The sequence below is a fragment of the Xenopus laevis genome, chromosome 1L, assembly GCF_017654675.1.
Source record: "Xenopus laevis strain J_2021 chromosome 1L, Xenopus_laevis_v10.1, whole genome shotgun sequence".
Lineage (NCBI taxonomy): Eukaryota > Metazoa > Chordata > Amphibia > Anura > Pipidae > Xenopus > Xenopus laevis.
The window spans coordinates 202,555,282-202,575,434 of record NC_054371.1 but is presented as its reverse complement, the minus strand read 5'-3'; the positions used below and the strand labels follow the sequence as shown (position 1 = coordinate 202,575,434).

At 39.7% G+C, this 20,153-nt stretch overlaps 1 protein-coding gene across 5 annotated transcripts in view; it reads left to right on the top strand.

Annotated features, from left to right (window-relative positions):
* The window catches only part of homer1.L (homer scaffold protein 1 L homeolog), a 68,017-nt gene that overhangs the window by 23,288 nt on the left and 24,576 nt on the right, over positions 1-20,153 (top strand). For 2 of the 5 annotated variants that reach the window (XM_018249310.2, NM_001095583.1), the window contains 4 exon segments: positions 13,298-13,454; positions 15,338-15,469; positions 16,221-16,313; positions 18,580-18,722. In XM_018249310.2, the coding sequence (XP_018104799.1) occupies positions 13,298-13,454; positions 15,338-15,469; positions 16,221-16,313; positions 18,580-18,722 (525 nt within the window). 5 annotated transcript variants of the gene reach the window in all.

The window sequence follows — 20,153 nt, the reverse complement described above, 5'->3', positions numbered from 1 at the left end:
TGGTGGGTCCCATAAACACCCCCTCCCAAACAAACTGTAGTAGTACTACTCTAACCCAACTTCATACACATATTTATTTGCATTATTGCATTCTGTGACAACCAGATGTTAAAATATATCATTTCATTATCCATATATCCATAGAAGCATTTTCTAGGTCTCTTAGAATGTAATAACTCAGCAGGTGCTGTGTTCTCAAGAGATTCTTCTTGACGCAGGAACATTTTCTTGGAAATATTTCTTCCATTCTCTAGTGGAATATTCATTTTTGTACAGAGAATGTATACCATGCATGGAAACAATGCAGTTATAAAGCACTGCGTAACTCAGGGGTGCCCAGACTTTGTTACCCTGGGATCTACTCTTGACACCTGACCCCCATCAGGAGATCTACCTTGAAAAAAAAAATTGGGCCATCTACAGTATGGCCATACTATGGTTATAAAAAAGGTTCCTTTAGCTTTATGGCCACCTTAAAGGACCCACTTGTTGCCCAATCTCCATAACCATAATCTGCAAGTGCTAAACCATTGAGCATTCCAAGAAGCTGGTACAGCTCTGGACTGAGAATAAAAATAGGCCCTGCCATTTTAGGTACACAGACGCCCAAACAGCCCACAAACAGGCCCAAAAAGCCCCCCACCAGCCCACTAAGGTGTGACTTTCTATGGCATCTCACAGCAGCCCCACAGATTGCCAGTCCGGGCCTGGCTGGCAACATTAGGCTATGAAAGCAGCAAAGGGACAATTATACCTAAAAAGGCAATAATTATACTCAGCTTACAAATTTTAGTGCCTGTGGAAATTATTATGAAGTAACAGACATGCTTTATTAAACGACATGGCTTTGGTATTTCACTTTTTTTTTAAAGTTTATTAAAAGGATGACAGACTCCCAACTTCCCATATGTGCCCAGGAGGTTGGCACATATCTTACCAGTCTCATATGTGCCCTAGGCCCCGGACTTCCCCTCCCCCACATCAACGCCCCGCACAACCCACTGGCACCTCACAACAGCCAGCAGCACCCCGGGCCCATCCACTGGAGGCCCTTTCATCCTGCTCCCACACTTGCACAGCATGGCAGCAGCTTGAGAGGAGTGGGAGGGGCGGAGCCATAGTGGCAGATAGGATGGAGGAGTGGTCCTAGTGCCCGCTGGATAGAAAGCTTCTGAGCCTTAAGGTGGCCATAGACGTAACAAAAAAGATTGTTCGTAACTAAGAAAGATCGTTTGTTTAGATACATACGTGTAGAGCTGAATCGTCAGATATACAGGTAGAAACAATAGAATTCTACCTGTATCTGGCGATTTAGCACTAACAATGGCCGATGTTTTTGTCCCTTCAAAGGCACCCAATCAAAATTTTCCGTCCAGCCCGGTCGACGAGCTGACCAATATTCAAGTCTTCTGCCGATATCAGTCGGCTCTTTTTCCACCATACACGCACCGAATATCAGAAGAAAATTTGTTTCGTATGATATCTGTGTGTCTATGGCCACCTTCAGTTACGTCACTGCCCTAGTCTTCAACGTCCCCTCCTCTCTGGTCGATCGCGGTCTACCAGGAACATTACCGGGATCTACTGGTAGACCGCAATCGACGTCCTGGGCACCCGTGGCATAACTTGACGGCGCTATATAAATACATGATGATGATGATGAATTATCAACCACTAAGAACTGCAGATGCTAGAACAAGCCAGGTTGTGCACAAAAATGCCGGAAATTGTCTGAAGAGTCTACTAATCGCTAAAACCAGAAACAACCTTTAAAGGGGTGGTTCACCTTAGAGTTAACTTTTAGTATGTTATAGAATGGCCAATTCTAAGCAACTTTTCAAATGGTCCTTATTTTTTTCTAGTTTTTAAATTATTTGCCTTCTTCTTCTGACTCTTTCCAGCTTTCAAATGGGGGTCACTGACCCCATCTAGAAAACAAATGCTCTTAAGGGTAAAGGCACATGGGCAGATTCGGGGAGATTAGTCGCCCCGGCGAAAAATCGCCTCTTCTTCGGGAGGGCAATCTCCCCGAACTGCCTTCCCCTACCTTTCTCCCAACTATAATTAAAAATCGCCAGCGGGATGGCACTCGCGGCGTTTCGTTTTCCAAAGTTGCCTCACTAGGAAACTTCAGAAAACTAAGTGCCGCGAGTGCCCTCCTGCTGACGATTTTTCATTATAGCAGGCAGGAAGGCAGTTTGGGGAGATTGTCGTCCCGAAGAAGAGGCCATTTTTCACCGTGCCGACTAATCTCCCCGAATCTGCCCATGTGTCCTTACCCTTAAGGATACATATTTATTGTTGTCGTTGCTTTTCATTACTCCTCCATTCTCTCCAGGCCTCTCCTATTCATATTCCAGTCTTTTTTTCAAATCAGTGCATGGATGCTAGGGTAATTTGGACCATAGCAACTTGAAATTGCAAACTGGAGAGCTGCTGAATAAAAAGTTAATTAACTCAAAAACACAAATACTAAAAAATTAAAACCATTTGCAAATTATCTCAGAATATCACTCTTGACACAATACCAAAAATTAATTTAGGACTGATGATTATGTGAGTTTTCCTATGCTCAGGAATGGAATTTTCATGTATATTCAGATAGCAGTATCTTGGAAATCTGGTCCCACCTTTTTTGCCTCTTAGACCTAGTCCAACTGTAACATTTGAGGCCTCCTCTTGATATATACTGAATAATACAAAATATACATAATAGGGTCCCAGACAACTGTACTAGTTATGTGCGTGGGTTGTGCAGGCTTCGGGCGGGACCTCACATCACTAAACGGTACCACATGCACCAGTCTGATGGATTCCCTGTCCATGCAATATACAGTGTATATATATATATATATATATATATATATATATATATATATATATATATATATATATATATATATACACACACACATTTGTTTGCATTTTAAAATTCCTATCTGATTGGGTGGGATTTAATTCACAAAAAGCAATTGTACTCATGTCGGGTTCTAGTTGCTTGTGTTTTCAAATGCAGCAGTTGAATTTAGGGATAAAAGGCAGGAGTCCACATATAACTAGCCATACCATATTTTATGCACATAAATAAATTGCAAGCCTTTCTTTTTTTCTCAGTCACATGATTTTTCCTGTGTCGGAAGAAAGGCTTTACTGCTGGTGTGTTTGTTGTTATTCATAATTTTTTGTCTCCAGCATGGGTGTCCACAGAACATTTTTCAGGGGAAGGGGGCAAGTAAGTTAAAGTGGTGGTTCACCCTTAAGTTAACTTTTAGCATGTTACAGAATGGCTAGTTCTAAGCAACTTTTCAATTGGTCTTCGTTATTTATTTGTTATAGTTTTTGAAGTATTTGCCTTCATTTTCTGACTCTTCCCAGCTTTCAAATGGGGGTCACTGATCCCATCTAAAAACAAATGCTCTGTAAGGCTAGAAACATGTTGTTATTGCTACTTTTTATTTATCGTCTTTCTATTCAGGTCTCTCCTAATCATATTCCAGTCTCTTATTCAAATTAATGCATGGTTGCTAGGGTAATTTAGATCATAGCAACCAGATTGCTGTAATGGCAAACTGGAAAGTTGCTGAATAAAAAGCGAAATAACTCAAAAACTCAGATGGTCCTTTCGTACTAAAGTATAACAAAACATAGAACAACATTCATGGAAGATGATTACTTTGTTGCAGAGCTATTTTAGATGATTTTTTTAGATGATTAAAATGAGGGGTCTAGCATTTCTGGGGGATGCTTCAGTCAAAAATTATACCAGTGCCCTTCCTTTCAGCTGATGGAGACAGAACTGTATTCTGGTCACTAGACTAGAACTTGCTATTAAAGACAAAGGCATTGTTGTGCTCCATAAGCCTTCTGTCTACCACACCTTCAGACTGCACACAGGAGAAACACCACGGAGAAACCAATGTATTTTGCATTAGAATGTAGTAAGTGACCCCTAAGCTTAGCTTTGCCAAAGTTGCCCAGATCACACCGACTATGTTAGTGCAGTGTCACAAAAAGATACATTTTGCAGGGCTTTGTTAAAAATCTCTCCAGACCCAGTTTTAAACACCAGACTCAAGGCCAGTGAGTCTGATCTCCTTAATTAACTTCTATTTTCAACATCCAATATATATATATATATATATATATATATATACATATATATATATATATATATATATACATATATATATATATATATATATATATATATATATATATATATATATATAGAACTGGAAGTGCCGGCACAGCACGTATACTGGTATAAGGTGCCTGGGTGCAGAGCTATGTATTAGTATTTACAATGGCTCAAAAGAAGCTAGCACACACAGGACTTATGGAGAAAAAAAGGTGTTTATTTTAACAGAAAAAAACTAATGTTTCGGCTAGGTCCCTAGAAAGGCTAGGGACCTAGCCGAAACGTTAGTTTTTTTTTCTGTTAAAATAAACACCTTTTTTTCTCCATATGATTTGTTTTCTTTCTAAACCACTGCTAATGGTCCACTCAAACAAGAGCCACATTTTAGTCTCTGTCTCAGTCTCTGTCTCTCTATTCTGTTTGTGAGCATTATACACGTTTTCAACTAATTTTATCACAGTATATATATCTCAGTATATAAAAATCCTTCCGGCCAGGGCTCCTTATTTTATGACATTACATACATGTAGACCATACCTCCCAACATTTTGGAAGTAAAAAGAGGGGAAAAAAAAATTTTCCCGCACGTAGCGCAGCAATTTCTAGACCACACCCCTTTCTGTGGCCACACAGGTTATGAAAGTTTGAAAATATTGCTCCTTATCTAAACTGTGTTTTTTTGTCTCAAAATTGTTACAAAGTATCTTATTTGCACCTGTTACCTGTTCTGGCCTCTCTGCTAAAAGCCAATTAAGTGAGAAACTTTGTTTCTTTTTCTGGCTGTTCAGTGCATAGAAAAGAGGGACTTTCCAGTACAAATGAGGGACTGCGGGTTGAGCTGTCAAAAGAGGGACTGTCCCTCCGAAAAAGGGACAGTTGGGAGGTATGATGTAGACACAGCCTTGCTGGTATTAAAAAGTCGACCCTTGGAGATTGCTTTAGGCTTCTCTAGTTTGGAATACTTTGTTCTAAACCCTCACTATGTTTTTTCAGTACAAAGTAGTGTCTTTTTAAACTGTCTACCTGGTGAGTCACTGGAACCTGCTAGTTATACAAATAATTTTAAAGGGGACCTGTCACCCTAAGAAATAATTCCAAATCTGATTTTAGGATGTTAGTCAAGTAAAATAAACTTTAATCGCACTATATAAATGTAGCGCTATAGTAAATTGAGTGCATAAGCTCCACTCCCAATAAATGTGCTCCAGATGAGACTTTAAAATCTTAAGGAGTGAGCCTTTGCAGCGATGTGAAAGCAGGGTGTAGTGCAACTGTAATTGTATTCAGGGTGCAAATAATTGGGCACCAGTGGTTCTTATAACTTAACCATAGAACAGATTTATTGGACATATACAATCCTCAGTGGAGTAAATATTAAAGCGAACATTCAGGATCATACATCACTTTGGATAGGCAATATTCACAGCACCTTTGGTCAATATAAGTTCCCTCGGGAACGAGAACGATGTATGCAGCCTTGAGGAGGTACAGCCATCTTTCAGCCTTTTCCCTAAGTGGAACCTGAGGGGAATACTCTATCCTAGGTCTGTACACTTCCTCGGAGGAGCCTCAAGCTGCTCAGCTAAATATCCTAACTGTCTGTCACTCCTAGAGTGATCTATAAAGGTGAGTAGCCTATCCTTACTAGACCTGACCTGTCTAGGTTCCACTCGAGCTCTGCCTGGCTGCTCAGGCTAGAGCCAGCACAAGATGGACACTGAAAGCATGGCTTCAGAGGCGTTTATACTCTAGCACAGTGCCATCTGCTGGTCACTGTGAGAAACAGCAAGGGGCATAGCTTAGAGCAGGAATAGGAAACAGTACCCCTCCCAACTGCATTTTAGGACCCAGTTAGGTGTCTATAACACTAGAGACACTGCCTGCTAAATAATACTGGGGATGGTTATTTTACACATCCCTGCATAAACTATATAAATATTGTTTCTTTTAGCCTTGGAATTCACAATCAATGGCAGCAGCCATTTTGTAGACACTGTTGTTTAGTCAACCTTTAGATCATGCCAAAATCTTATTTATGCACCAGAATGGGGCACCTGATGCCCATGCCTATGCACTGGCTACACAGTTAGATGGTGAGAAGGGAGGTGGAATGTGAGGAGTGCAATGACATCTAGTAAGTGCAAAATGGAAAGTGAAAGTAATAGCCTGCCCCGCCTCAATGCAGGCAATATATGATTGACAGATAGGTGTTTTAAACGAGTATATTACAGGTAGAGATGTTTTATTTAATAAAAAATTGAGTTTAATTTTAAGAGGACTTTTATTATACAGCTTTTTATGTTTGGGTGACAGGTCCCCTTTAATATTTCTACTTCCCCATTTTGCTGTAAGAAATAAATGAAATACATTATCAACTAAATGAATTTTTGAATTGAGGAGCTTGCAGTTTTATTTGATTTAACTGCCCCGTAATTCATTCCTTGCGGTAGAGATGTTCGTGCTGTTCTGTACTGTGTCGCTGGAAATGGGCTAAAAGCTATTTTTTATATCCATATTTTTTAATGCAGGGATTAAAGCACCAGTTCATCATTAGCAGATAAACTATAACTTGACATTTTGTTAAGCTGTGAAAAACGCACGTATACCATGTGACCCCCCCTTTTTTTCAACCACTTTTGAAAATGAATCTGTCCCTGTATTTCACTAGCGTGACTTCAAATGGCCCTCTAAGTGCAATCAGAATGGATTCGTAGACAGATTTATTTTTAGCCTCTTAACATTAGGTCAAAGTGAAATCTGTAGAAAAATATGGCGGTGTGAAAGTTTTTTGATAAAACACTTCCACTGTGACCAATCACAGGCACAGTATGGATGTGCCGAATTCACCTTGAAGTTAACTTTTAGTATATTGTAGAAAAGCCAATTTTAAGCAACTTTTCAATTGGTTTGGTCATTATTTCTTTTTTTTATAAATGGGTTCACTTACCACATCTAGCAAAAAAGTTCTATAAGTCTACGCATTTAGGGGGTTATTTACTAAAATCCGAATTTATCTCATATTTTATTTTAAATAAAACACAACCCCATGCCCGATTTTAGCTTATTTATTATTAAAAAGATTCTTTCAAATTTTTTCTGGACTTTTTCCCAAATTACTACAATTTTTTGAGTTGTTTCCCAAAAAAAACAGAAAAAGTCGTATTTTTGCAGTAAACCCATTTCAGACCAAGAAAACTTCAAATTGAGATAGGTGCCTCTCCCATTGAGTTATAGAGGACCTTGACAGGTCTGAGATGGTGGATTTTTGGATTTGGGCTTTTTGTAGCATTGCGGTTTAAAAAAAATCTAGAAAAATTTGAGTTTTTTCCCCCTCTAAAAATGCGAGTTTTTGAGTGAAAAATCTCAAGATTTTAACGCTCTAATTTTTATAAATAACCCCCTTATTGTTAGTGCTACTTTTTATTACCTATCTTTCTATTCAGGCAAGAGTAATTTGAACCCTAGCAACCAGATTACAGAAATTGCAAACTGGAGAGCTGCTGAATACAAAAACGAAATAACTCAAAACCACAAATAATAAAAAAACTAAAACCAATTGCAAATTGTTTCAGAATATCACTCTCTACATCATACTAAGAGTTAACTTAAAGGTGTACAACCCTATGGTACTCTATGAGCATGTGGTACGGAAGTATATTCTGTTACCTGTACTTTTTGTTCGTACCCAAAAGCATGTGAGATATATAGTGCCATTCATTTGACCCTTGTATTGCTATGTGGGTGTTTGTGGGAAAAAGCACTGTATTTGGCAAAACAACAGTGAAATGATTTGTACTAAAATAATTTTCTCTATGTCGATAATAATATAACGGGGGTGCGAGGTTTTAAAACACGTGCATGTGCGCATCTAAATTATGGCTGTTTTATGGTGTAGTTCTTTGAAAATCATCATACTGCTTGGTGGGGGAGTTGACCTTTAGCAGCCAGTAATCTCTGTAAAATGATACATATTTGGTTTGGCATGCTTGGGTGCTATGGGTTTTTCAAACTCAGTTGTGCTTTCATGCGTATAAAAGCATAGGTTTACATTTTATTCTCTATGTTATGTATTCAGAGGGGTAGGGGGTCAGAGGAAGACTGTGGAAGTGAAATCATGCACACGGGGCGCTAACGTCACTTCTACTGAATGCGTTGCGTGACGTCAATGCACATGACATAGAGCGACATCGGACCTAAATACAGCCCTGGCTGGGACCAAGTTATCTAGAAAGCTCCAAATTACGAGAGTCTCCCATACACTCTATTTTAAGCAAATAATTCAATTTCATCAAAAATGATTGCCTTTTTCCCCTGTAATAAAACAGTACCTTGTGCTTGATGGTAAGTAAGCACAAATCCGTATTGGTGGCAAACAGTCCTGTAGGGTTTATTGCATGTTTAAATAATTATTAGCAGACTTAAGGTATGGAGATCCAAATTAAGGGAAAGACCCCTAATCTTGAAAACCCCAGGTCCAAGACTGTCCAGATAATAGATCCTATACCTGTACCTCCGTGTCTGGTATGTTACAGTATAACTGGTAATCCTGCACAGAGATGCACAGCATTGTTTAAATGCCTTCAGGCAGTTGCACAGACAGGCCGGCTGTATGAGTCAGTTCTGAATCACTGCAGTTTGCCTTCAGCAGAACATTTGTCTTAACGCTGTGTCAAGTGGAATACTGTCTGGCACTAAGAACTCACGATTCAGTTTGGGATGTGGCAGAATCTGAGCCTTTTTCATCTGGATTTGGTATTCGTCAAAATCCATAGAGGACTGAACCACCCCTTTGAGTTACCATTGTTGCTAAGCAACTACTTACACCTGCAAAGTGACATCACTTGGCCTTATATGCCCACATGGCTTGGCTCTAGCATCAATGCACAGGATTTGGGCTTGGTATTCACTAAATCCATAGACGATTCGGTTCAGTATTCTGTGTGGGATTTGGCCACGATTTGGTCTTTTTCAGCAGGATTGAGATTCGGCCGACTACTTCTGCCCGGCCAAACCGAATCCTAATTTACATATGCAAATTAGGGGTGGGTGTCACAAAACAAGGAGGTAAAAATGTTTCCCCCTTCCCATCTGTAATTTGTATTTGTAAATTCGGATTCGGTTCGGTATTCGGCCAAATCTTTTGCAAAGGATTCGGGGGTTCGGCCAAATCCAAAACAGTGGACTTTAGTGCATCCCTAAAAGAAAAAAAAAAAATATATATATATATATCTAAAATCCTTGTGTTTTCCGCACACCACTGTGTTTTGCTATTGATATTAGTCCATAAGAAATGAGAGGAACCTTCACAAAGGTTTTATTTTAAAACCATAATTTTATTTTAGTCAATTAAAAAACATACCAACGTTTCGGTCTGTGACAAGACCTTTATCAAGATATTGCATAAGACCTTTATCAAGACCGATCTTGATAAAGGTCTTAGTCACAGACCGAAACGTTGGCCTGTTTTATGGAAATCCAAATTCTGGAAAGATCCGATATCCAGAAAACCCCACGTCATGAGCATTCTGGATAACAGGTAACAGGCCGGAAAAACCCAGGCCATGAGCATTCTGGATAGCAGATAACAGTCCCAATACACATATATATATATATATATTTTCAAGAAAGCACATACAAAAAACAGCAACCACCTAGGTGCTGAGTTACACAAGCAAAAATACAAAAACCAGCACGCACAGGATTTTGAAAAAAAATCTTTACTGTTTGATAGATGTTTCGGTCTATCAAAGTTTGGTGTCAAGACTGAAACATCAATGGAAAACAGTAGTGATTTATTTTAACCTGTGAGTGCTGTTTTTTGATTTTGGTTATATATATATATATATATATACCCAAACACATATCTAGGCAAATAAGGCTCTGTATACAGTGTAACATAATCCCATGTGTATTACATCAAAACATTGAATGAAAGCAACTTATATTTATAAATAGTCTTTTTTAATTAAAAATCCATTGAAGTGACAACCTATTTGTCACTTTGTGTTAAATTTTCTGTGATAATATCAATGATTATATTAGTGGGAACATGTCCTACAATCAGGGATCTGGCAACTGCCCTTTATTCTGCGTTTCTTTCTGCCTTTCCAAGCTAAACGTATCTTTATAGGCCACAATGTGTGTGAGTGACACGTGACTCCACAGCTCTGAGATCCAAGCCGTAATATTATATAGTAGCCAAGTCACGCAGCCAGAATAGTTCATTTACCTCACTGGTTTTGAATTAGAACCATGAACTTTAGTTAGTGTATTGAATTGTCATCCAGTCCGTACATGTTTATTCCCAATCACTTGCCGTATTTCCGAACTTTCAGCATAATGGGTTTCTGGATAACAGATCCCATATTACCAGTATAAATATGGTATATTTTGATGAAAGATTATACGCTTTTCATTTATATGACCTTGGGTATATTCTGAGCATTCAGCCTGGATTCTCCAACCTGGCTACTCTGTTGCAGCAAAACTTCAAAAACAGTTGCTGCAATGTTGCAATTTTGGCATGATCTAAATGTTAAAATCTAATGAAAAGGACAGTCCACCTTGAAGTTAAATATTAGCATGTGTATAGTCTAGTTTTTAGTTCTGTGACTCCGATTTGGAGTTTTCATTGAAATCTAATTTCTAGGGTCCCACTTACCCTAGCAACCAATCAGGGGTTTGATTGGCTGAAAATGAATTTCAGCAGGATTATTGTGCTCTCTGGATGCAGTGAAAATCACTTCTCCTTTAAATTATCCTTTAGTATGATATAGAGGGTGATATTCTAAGATAATTTGTATACTTTCCATAAGCTACAACTTTGGATTGTGGTGCATGATTAAAAGTGAGATTTTTTGTACATTAATAATTATAGATAAATAATAAATACAATAAAGAATTATAAAACTTAGTGAGTACTTCTTGGTATTTTACATGGTAGATCTTTCTTTGCCTTGCTTAGCTTTCTTGTCTAAGTCACTCTGCTAACAGATCCTCCTGTAAGTGGCTCAAAACGCTGCAGTGCTGTAAATTATGGGTTTAGATAGGATAGAATCTCTGACCGCTGAATAGTCTGAATAGTCTTTTATAAAGAAGAACTGCTGGTTTGTGAGAGAACATTCATTTGATTACACGTCCCTCTGCAAGCACAAACGTGGTGATTATTTTTTTCAGAATTACTAAACCTTTGGCCACTGTTATTGCTTTCCGGCACAAAGACTAAAGGTGGCCATACATGGATAGATCCGCTCGTTTGGCGATGTCGCCAAACGAGCGGATCTCCCTCCGATATGCCCACCTTGAGGTGGGCAATATCGAGCTGATCCGATCGTGGGCCCTAGGGCCCAACGATCGGATCCATTGATCGCAAACGGGCGGTCGGATCGCGGGACCGCATCAACGAACAGATGCGGCCGCGATCCGACGGGATTTTTAATCCCATCCGATCGAGATCTGGCCGACTTTCGGGCAGATCTCGATCGGGCAAACCCGTCAGGGGCCCCCCATACACGGGCCAATAAGCTGCCGACTCGGTCTGTCGGCAGCTTTTATCGGCCCGTGTATGGCCACCTTTAGATGTTTTAAGTCTTTAGTAAGGCTCCATGACAATGTTGTAGCCTAAGGGCTCTTACTCACGAGCGGTTCAGCCGCAGGAATAGATGCATCAGGAAAAATGCAGCATGTTGCGTCTCAACCTGCGTTCGGCGCCTACACACGCCTGTGTGAGTACAGCCCCATTGGAAAAAATGTAATTTGTCTATTCCTGCGCTCCCCTGTGGCTGAACGCAGAAAAACAGAATGCAGGGGAGTGCAGCTACAACCGCTCGTGAGTAAGAGCCCTTACTCCCAACTGTTCTGATTTTCAAGGGATGGTCCCAATTTTAACAGCTGAACCTGCAGTGCCAGTTTCTTACTAAAATGTACCAAATTTCTGTTTCATCTTCTGTACTGATGCCAGAAAATCAATGTTTCTAAAACTTAATTCAATAAGAGCTCAGAATACTCAGCACCTGCACTTAGATACAATTTTTACTAATAAGATAAGCAGGTCTCTTGGGAGAACAGATTTGCAGTTTAAAGGAATAATTTGATGTAAAAATACGGGGTAAACACTGGCAAAATTTTAATCTATAAAGGTTGGAGTAAACAGATGTCATAATAGCCAGAACACTACTTTCTGCTTTGCAGTTCTTGAGTTAGTCAACGACTTGAAGGGGGGCCACATGGGACATAATTGTTCAGTGAATTTGCAATTGATCCTCAGCATTCAGCTCAGATTCAAAAGCAACAGTTATGACCCATATGTGCCAATCAGTGAGCTGCAAAGCAGGAAGTTGTGTTCTGTTGTATTGGACATCCAGTCACTCCCGCCTTTATAGATGACATTTTTGGCTAACTAACTATATTATAAACATTTTTTATTTTTTTATCTATTTACACAGTTTTTATTTTTACACTGAACAATTCCTTTAAAGGGCAAATTCACCTTCATTAGCAAAACTGTAATAACACATAAAACATGTCCCTAAAACCCCCCAGAAACATCTTCAGACTTTCCATAACCTGCCAAAAAATTGACATGGTATATAGGGGGTGTGGCCACTCTTCAACTGATTCTCTTCAACTGCTGCTGAACTACAACTCCCAGAATCCACTGACAGTTCTTTACACTATTTATTTATTTTTTACCTTTCTTGCCGTATGAGCAAATGCGGTATGATTACATCTAGAGATGTTAAGTACTTTGTGTGGTTCAGTGGAGCAGCTGTGATTTAATGAACACGTGCAAGATATTAAGGATTGGGATTACCGCACATTTTTAAAGTGCTTTATACTCCTGGCAATATAAGATAGAACCTGTGCTGAGCAACGTTTAGTGTGATTGTGACAAGCTATTTTACTAGCGCTGGCAGATGGAATTTAGGGGTGGAGGTAAAGTTCTGTGACAGGCCTATATTTAGTTTTTGTGTATCACCCTGCTGGACCATGAGAGCCAGGATTTAATGTTGCAGTCTATGTTATTATACCTCTCTAGCTGGGGGCGAGCATGGAAAGTGACATGACTGATGCTTTCTTTTGGGGAGAGCCTCTGTCTTCATCTTGGACAACTATACTAAGGCCAAATGAGATTCAGTACTTCTGTTTTGTCCCCTACAGCGAGCAACCCATCTTTAGCACCAGAGCCCATGTCTTCCAGATAGACCCCAACACTAAGAAGAACTGGGTTCCAACCAGCAAGCATGCCGTTACTGTGTCCTATTTCTATGATAGCACAAGAAATGTCTACAGGATAATAAGTCTGGATGGATCAAAGGTAAGACAGGACTTCTTCATATCTGAGCTGTCATTGGCAAGATGGAATTAATTAGTGGCACACAGTCGCTGGCATCAGATAGAAGTCTAGCACACGCCACTTGCCTTTGTTACTGAGCAGGCTGTAAATACACATAGCCACGGCTCTGTTGAATCTGGTTACACAACTTCAAAACAAATGAAAAATGCATTTGTTCCCCTAATTTTACACTCATTTGCAAAATAATTGCTGTGTGTTTTAGATATGTATGATATTGGGCATGGTATTCTTAGTCTATTCCAATAATGTTACTGTAGTTCATAGAAAATAGTATGAATCCAGCACGCAGCCAATAGGCGCTTAATGAAGAATGCTCTCCTCTTAGGAGTAGACTAAACGCACGTCTGAAGTCAATAGTTTTAACCAGGAAAGAGGTGTGCCCAGATGGGGCTGCAATCCGACGGGATTTTTTAACCTGCCCAATCAAGATCTGGCCAACTTTCAGCCAGATATCGATCAGGGAAGCCCGTCGGTTGGCCCTGCACACAGGCCAAAAAGACGCTGACTCGGTCTGTCGGCAGCTTTTATGGGCCCGTGTATTGGGGCCTTTAGTGCCCTTTCTCAAGTGTTACAAAAACAAATACAAGATAACATTTTAAAACACATCACTCCACCCCTTGGACATTGGAATATTAAGGGGTGCAGTGATGTGTTTTAAAATGTTATCTTGTATCTGTTTTTGTAACACTTGAGAAAGGGCACTATAGGCCCCCATACACCGGGCCATTAAAGCTGCCGACAGACCGAGTCGCCGTGTGGGACCATCCGACGGGCTTAACCGATCGATATCTGGCCGAAAGTCGGCCAGATCTTGATCGGGCAGGGATTGCACACGGGAAGTTTAATAAAATATCGTATCTCCTGCGCATCACCAGTGTTTCTAAATCCAGTGTGGTTGGGCAGCATGCCGCCCCATAAAATTCTGCCGTCCTAGGCCTGGGCCTTGGTGGCCTTTCCACAAATCCAAGCCTGGTTCTTCCCATTCAAAACTGGCATAAAGTTCACCCCTGAGCCAAACCTGCCACCAGAAGGGATGCCCCTTGACAGTTCTAAGTCTATAATATAGATTATACTGCATAGTATATTTTCATCCATTTCTTAGGGCCTTATTTATCAAAATCCAAATTATTCTGACTATTTAAGTCAAAAAAGTTTGACCAAACTGAAATCCACAATCGGACCTTATTATTAAAAGAGCACGATTTAATTGAATCAGGGAGAAACATGTAAAAATTGTATGGAAAGCCAGCATTTTTCAGGGTTTTTGCCCGAAAAGTTCAAAATATATTCAGATTTTCAGGCTAATTTCCAAATAGGATAAGGACCTCTCCCATTGACTTATACACAACATCGACACGTCTGAGACTTAGACTTTTTCCATGCTCGGGATATAATAATTCTCAAATAATTCTAGTTTTTGGCATGCCATTTGGACTTTAATAAATAGCCCCCTTAGTGTACAGTATGGTACCTGTGCATTACAAGGAAATACATAGCAGCAAGATGGACAGTTTGGAAGCCCATCCTCAACATTGCCATTTACTTTGTCTATTTAAACACCAGAGTTTGGCTCTGACAGGGGCTGGTCATGGGTTAGGCATCACAGTGCACTTCTGTATTGGGGATATTCATTATGTAATGTCATAATAATGCCTGCATCACTGTAACAAGAAACCTGAAAAATACTGGCTTTGGGGTAAAGGAATCATGGACTTGTATCAAAAGTTACTTTTTGCACTTCTGTGTAGTTGCAGTTGAGGCTACTCTGTCCATCCTTTAAACCAAGCAGTGTTAACGATTTAGCTCATTAGCCATGTTAATGTGCTTATTTATTTTGTTCCCAGGCAATAATAAACAGCACCATCAGTCCAAACATGACATTCACAAAGACATCCCAGAAGTTTGGGCAGTGGGCAGACAGCCGGGCTAATACAGTCTATGGCCTGGGATTCTCCTCTGAACATCATCTCACTAAAGTAAGAGACCTGATTATATTGTCTGGACATTCTTTATAGTACAGTCAATGGTGTAACTGACTAATGAATACTTGATTTGTTATGTATCCTCCCTGATGACTGATGCATTGCATTATTGCCTTTACATCCTATTTGGTTATGAAGACTGATATTCTACTTTACTTTTATTGAAGGTGTTTTATCTTCTTGCTGATACTGAATTTTCAAAATTAGATTTCCACATATATTTTGGTTTTAACACACTACAATTAAATGTATTTTTACCTATACAGTATAATGTTCTATATACAGGTATGGGACCCTTTACCTGGGGTTTTTTCAGATAACGGATCTTTCTATAATTTGTATCGTCATACCTTATGTCTACTAGAAAATCATATAAAAATAAAATAAACCCAATAGACTGGTTTTGCTTCCAATAACGATTAATTACAGGGTACTGTTTTATTATTACAGAGAAAAAGGAAATCATTTTTCAAAATTTGGATTATTTGTTTATAATGGAGTCTAAGGGAGACAGCCTTTCCATAATTTGGAACTTTTTGGATAACGGGTTTCTGGATAACGGATCCCAGTATAAAGTATTTATAAAGCGCCAACTTTATAGTGCTGTACAATACAAAGGCAAATACATCAAGCATACAGATTACAGTTACTGACCCATACAACAGAGAAAGAGGGCCCTGCTCATAAGAGCTTGCAATCTGTGTTTGGTTCTTTTCTTATTTTAATATATATTTCATTTATTCAGTTTGCAGAAAAATTTCAGGAATTTAAAGAAGCAGCTCGATTAGCGAAGGAGAAATCCCAGGAAAAGATGGAATTAACTAGTACGCCTTCCCAGGTAACTGCTATGTAATGGCACCAAATGCTTATTGTAATCCACATGGGTTATAAATGTGGTCACACTCTGCTCCAGATGATCTGTGCATGGTCAATTAAAAATGCATTTGTTTGGTAAGGACCATCTTAAAACAACAAAATGTCTTTATTTCACTTACCAGTTATGTCCAATGTTTAGGTTCACATTGGGACCTTTAGTAGGGATCTATGATAAATAAATATATAATATAAAATCACCAGCGATTTTATGTCTCTGAAATTGATCAACAATATAGTTAGTGCTAATGAAACAAAGCAGAAACACCTCCCTTAATTCCATTCTAATTTTAGTTGCTTTTTTGTCTTCTAGTGAATTAGGGCCAATTGCATGTGACATCTGCCCATCTCCTACACAGTGAGAAATTGGTTATGGTCCAGTGCCCAGAACACAGGTGTCCGAATTGGCTGGAAAAGGCAATAATAACAGTTGGTTTTGCAAAGACAGCTCTTCTAGATAACAAGAGACCTGCTGACTCTAAATTGAAATCCAAATACCTAAATGCAGGGCCATTTATTACACATGCACCCCTTTGTAGTGTGGAGCAAGTTTTCTGTATTCCTGTAGGTTCTGATACTCAAGATACATTATGCCCCATCCTAGAGCCGGGAGTTTTGAAATTCTAGGAGGAAAAATATAAAAAATGTTCCCAGTAAGATAAAATTTTTGGGTCTCCAGCAGTTGGTGGGCTAGTTGGAGGGGTGTTGGCTGGACATAACTGGTGTAGAGGCTGTTCAGGTATATCAAGTAAAGTGAAGGTTGATTGGGGGAGAGATATAAAAGGATTATTAGTGAGACAAGCACTGATGAATGTGTTTAATAAGTATGTACTATTCAAAGAAGGGGACTGCAGGGAAACATTGGGTAGAGAAAGATTTATGGTGAGAGATCAGAGCAGTTTAAAACCCAAGATGCATAGAAAATGTTTTTAAATTTTGTGCACTAAAGGGCAGTATTATAATAAACATATTTTTGTTGAGTAAGCTTGATTTAATATTTTAATTTTTTTAAAAAAAAAAAAAAAGCATAGCTGCTAATACATATTGGTAAGCATGATTTCCTTCAGTTATAAGATTTCGAATTGCTTCTGCATTACCAGGGTCTTCCACAGGCAGAGCTTTTCACCTGGAAATGTTGACAATCGATTGTGTTCCTTTTGACCTGCACCTGTGCCAGTAGCCTAAAAGAGCTTTCAGGTCCAACTCACTTAGAGTGGAAGTCATATTGTACCCCCAGCACATTCCCCCTTACACTCAGGCAGCAAACTGAATTGCTAAGAGTTGGAAGTGGGTTGAGCCAGGAGGTTCAGTAGGCTCTTCTGATGAAGATTCTAGAAACTGGTCCTGGAGTTGGCAGAATTGTCCTATGGTGTCTATATCTCTATAACGCATTAATTACTGGGAAGGGGTCCCCCCTCTCCTTTCCCCATGGCACCAGCTAAAGCCCAGTAGACTAAGACTTGGGAAGAATGTCTATTTGCTATTCTAGATGAAAACTACTGAAAACTTAAGGTTAATTAGGATGGCTATTGGGTGAGCATTTATTTGCTCACATAGATGTTCTTAGAACCATAGCTGAAAAGCTGATACCATAATGTTTTCATATATTCCTAAATTCCTAACCTTATTATTAGTAAAGGCAGACCCTGGTCTCCTGAAGGGAGACTATAATGAGTCAGAGTCACATGGGGCTGGGCATTCACTTTTCTTCACCTGCGTTTTGTATGAGCCAAACCACTCTCATATGTATGTGCAGGCACTTGTTTGTAACACACAAGCGATTATTGGTGTAAAAATGCATACTTTTGCATGAAATCTGCTCTGTGTGTCTGTACACAGGCCGACCCCATGCCCGTCACTGTAAATACACAAAAGAGCAGATAAGAGTGGACTGGCTCTGTAAAGAACCCAGGAGAAGAAATGTGCCATTAGCCTGGTGGACCAAATAGTCTGTCTCCTATAAAGCAGTAATTAGTGACTTAGATAAGCATCACAGATCATGCCTGATTAAATGTTAACAACTAGAAGAAGTTAGATTGAAATACCTTTTCTAGTGACATAAGGTATTTAAGCATATGCATTGTTTTTCTGGAAAACTTTGCTTTATTACAATGTTTCTCGTGTGTGGTGTATATGTTACTGGCAAGGACCAGCACATGGTTAAGATGATGAGACTATTTGGCTATAAATTAATTTTGTCAATGTATTTACATGTATATTCTGGGGTGCAGGAGTCTGCAGGAGGAGACATCCAGTCACCGCTAACACCAGAAAGCATCAATGGAACTGACGATGAAAGGACAATTCCAGAAGTGACACAAAACTCCGAACCAAGGGCTGAACCTACGCAGAACGCATTGCCATTTACACACAGGTACTGGGAAGCTTATTTGGCTGTACAATAGGGAGCACACAGGAAACACATAGATAACTGACAAGTACTGACAGATACAGGAGGCACAGTGGGGCCTACAAATTAGAGCTTCATTTTGCTGTTTTTTATCAGTTATATGGGGCAGATTATCTCTGCTTAGCATAAAAGGGAATCTTCTCCTGAGCTGTCTTGGGTCACTAAGCTTGTGAACATTGAGGGGCATATACCGTAAGTTTAAAATATCGTAGAGCTGCTGCACATGCCCTATAACAGAAAAAAAGAGCATTGCCAGTGCTGAACTGCTCTTCTATTCATTCATTACATCTTCTCCACATTAAAATGACAATCTCTCTGAGCAATAGAGATTTAAAGTGCATACACCCCACTCACACGTAAGCAAGTGATGTACTTGCAAGTTACAACTGTTGTTGGCCTCCAGCTCACAGATTCTGGTCACAGCAGCCAGTGTGCAAGAGAAGAACAATAATTTGTAACAAATCATTCATTTCTAAATGACCCCAGCTTTAAATTTCAATAATTTGTAAGATTTTGCCCTACACATTTTTGTCACAATCAAGTTAAGGCATTTACACTGTATAGTCCACCTCCCCCATAAACAGGGCTGGATTTCTCGGCAGGTGCCCCTAGGCCACGTGGTCCTATCGCCCGACCGCACAGACCTAGTGCCCGCCCGCACTCCACCCGCCTGTGAGCGCATGCGCTTATACGCCGGCGAACTGGGGACAGCTCCCCATAAAGCGGCTGGGCGGAATGCCGCTCCTAATTTTTTGCAGCTCTAGGCCCGGGCCTTTGTGACCTCACCCATAATATGAAAAGGAATTTCATGAAAACACGGTATTGGTGATTTATACAAAATATATTTTGTATCATATCTCACTAAAAAGGAGAAAAACAGGACAGGGCAAAGCCAGACTGGAAATAGTAGTCTGTGGATTCCGGCTGTAAGGTGCATGAGGGTAGGCTGTTTAGGCCTCTGTTTATCTGAAATACCAAAGCCTATTTTTAAGCCAGTCCCACCCTAGGAAAAAATCATGATGGTCAAAATACCCCATAACCCCCTAAGCCTTTGTGTTGTGTTTCTTAGATCAGGACAGTTTACCTCTTTAGAGATTAAGAAATATAAATGTCCTTTGGTTATGGAGTATGGAGACTGCAGATCATGATTGGGGACTTATTCCTATAGATCTGCTCTTGTTGATTACATCATTAACAGCCCTCCCCTAGGGGCCTCAAATATTAGCCCACTGGTCAGCTGGGCAGTCTGGGTGGTGGGCCCTGTCAACAAGTAAAATGCATCCCCAATAAAAAGAAGCCCCCTTTTGATAGTATGATTTGATCCCTGGGTCAATGTTTGGATAATAATAGCCCTGTGCAGATTTGTCTAAAAAGGAAACGTGAACAGTCTGATGT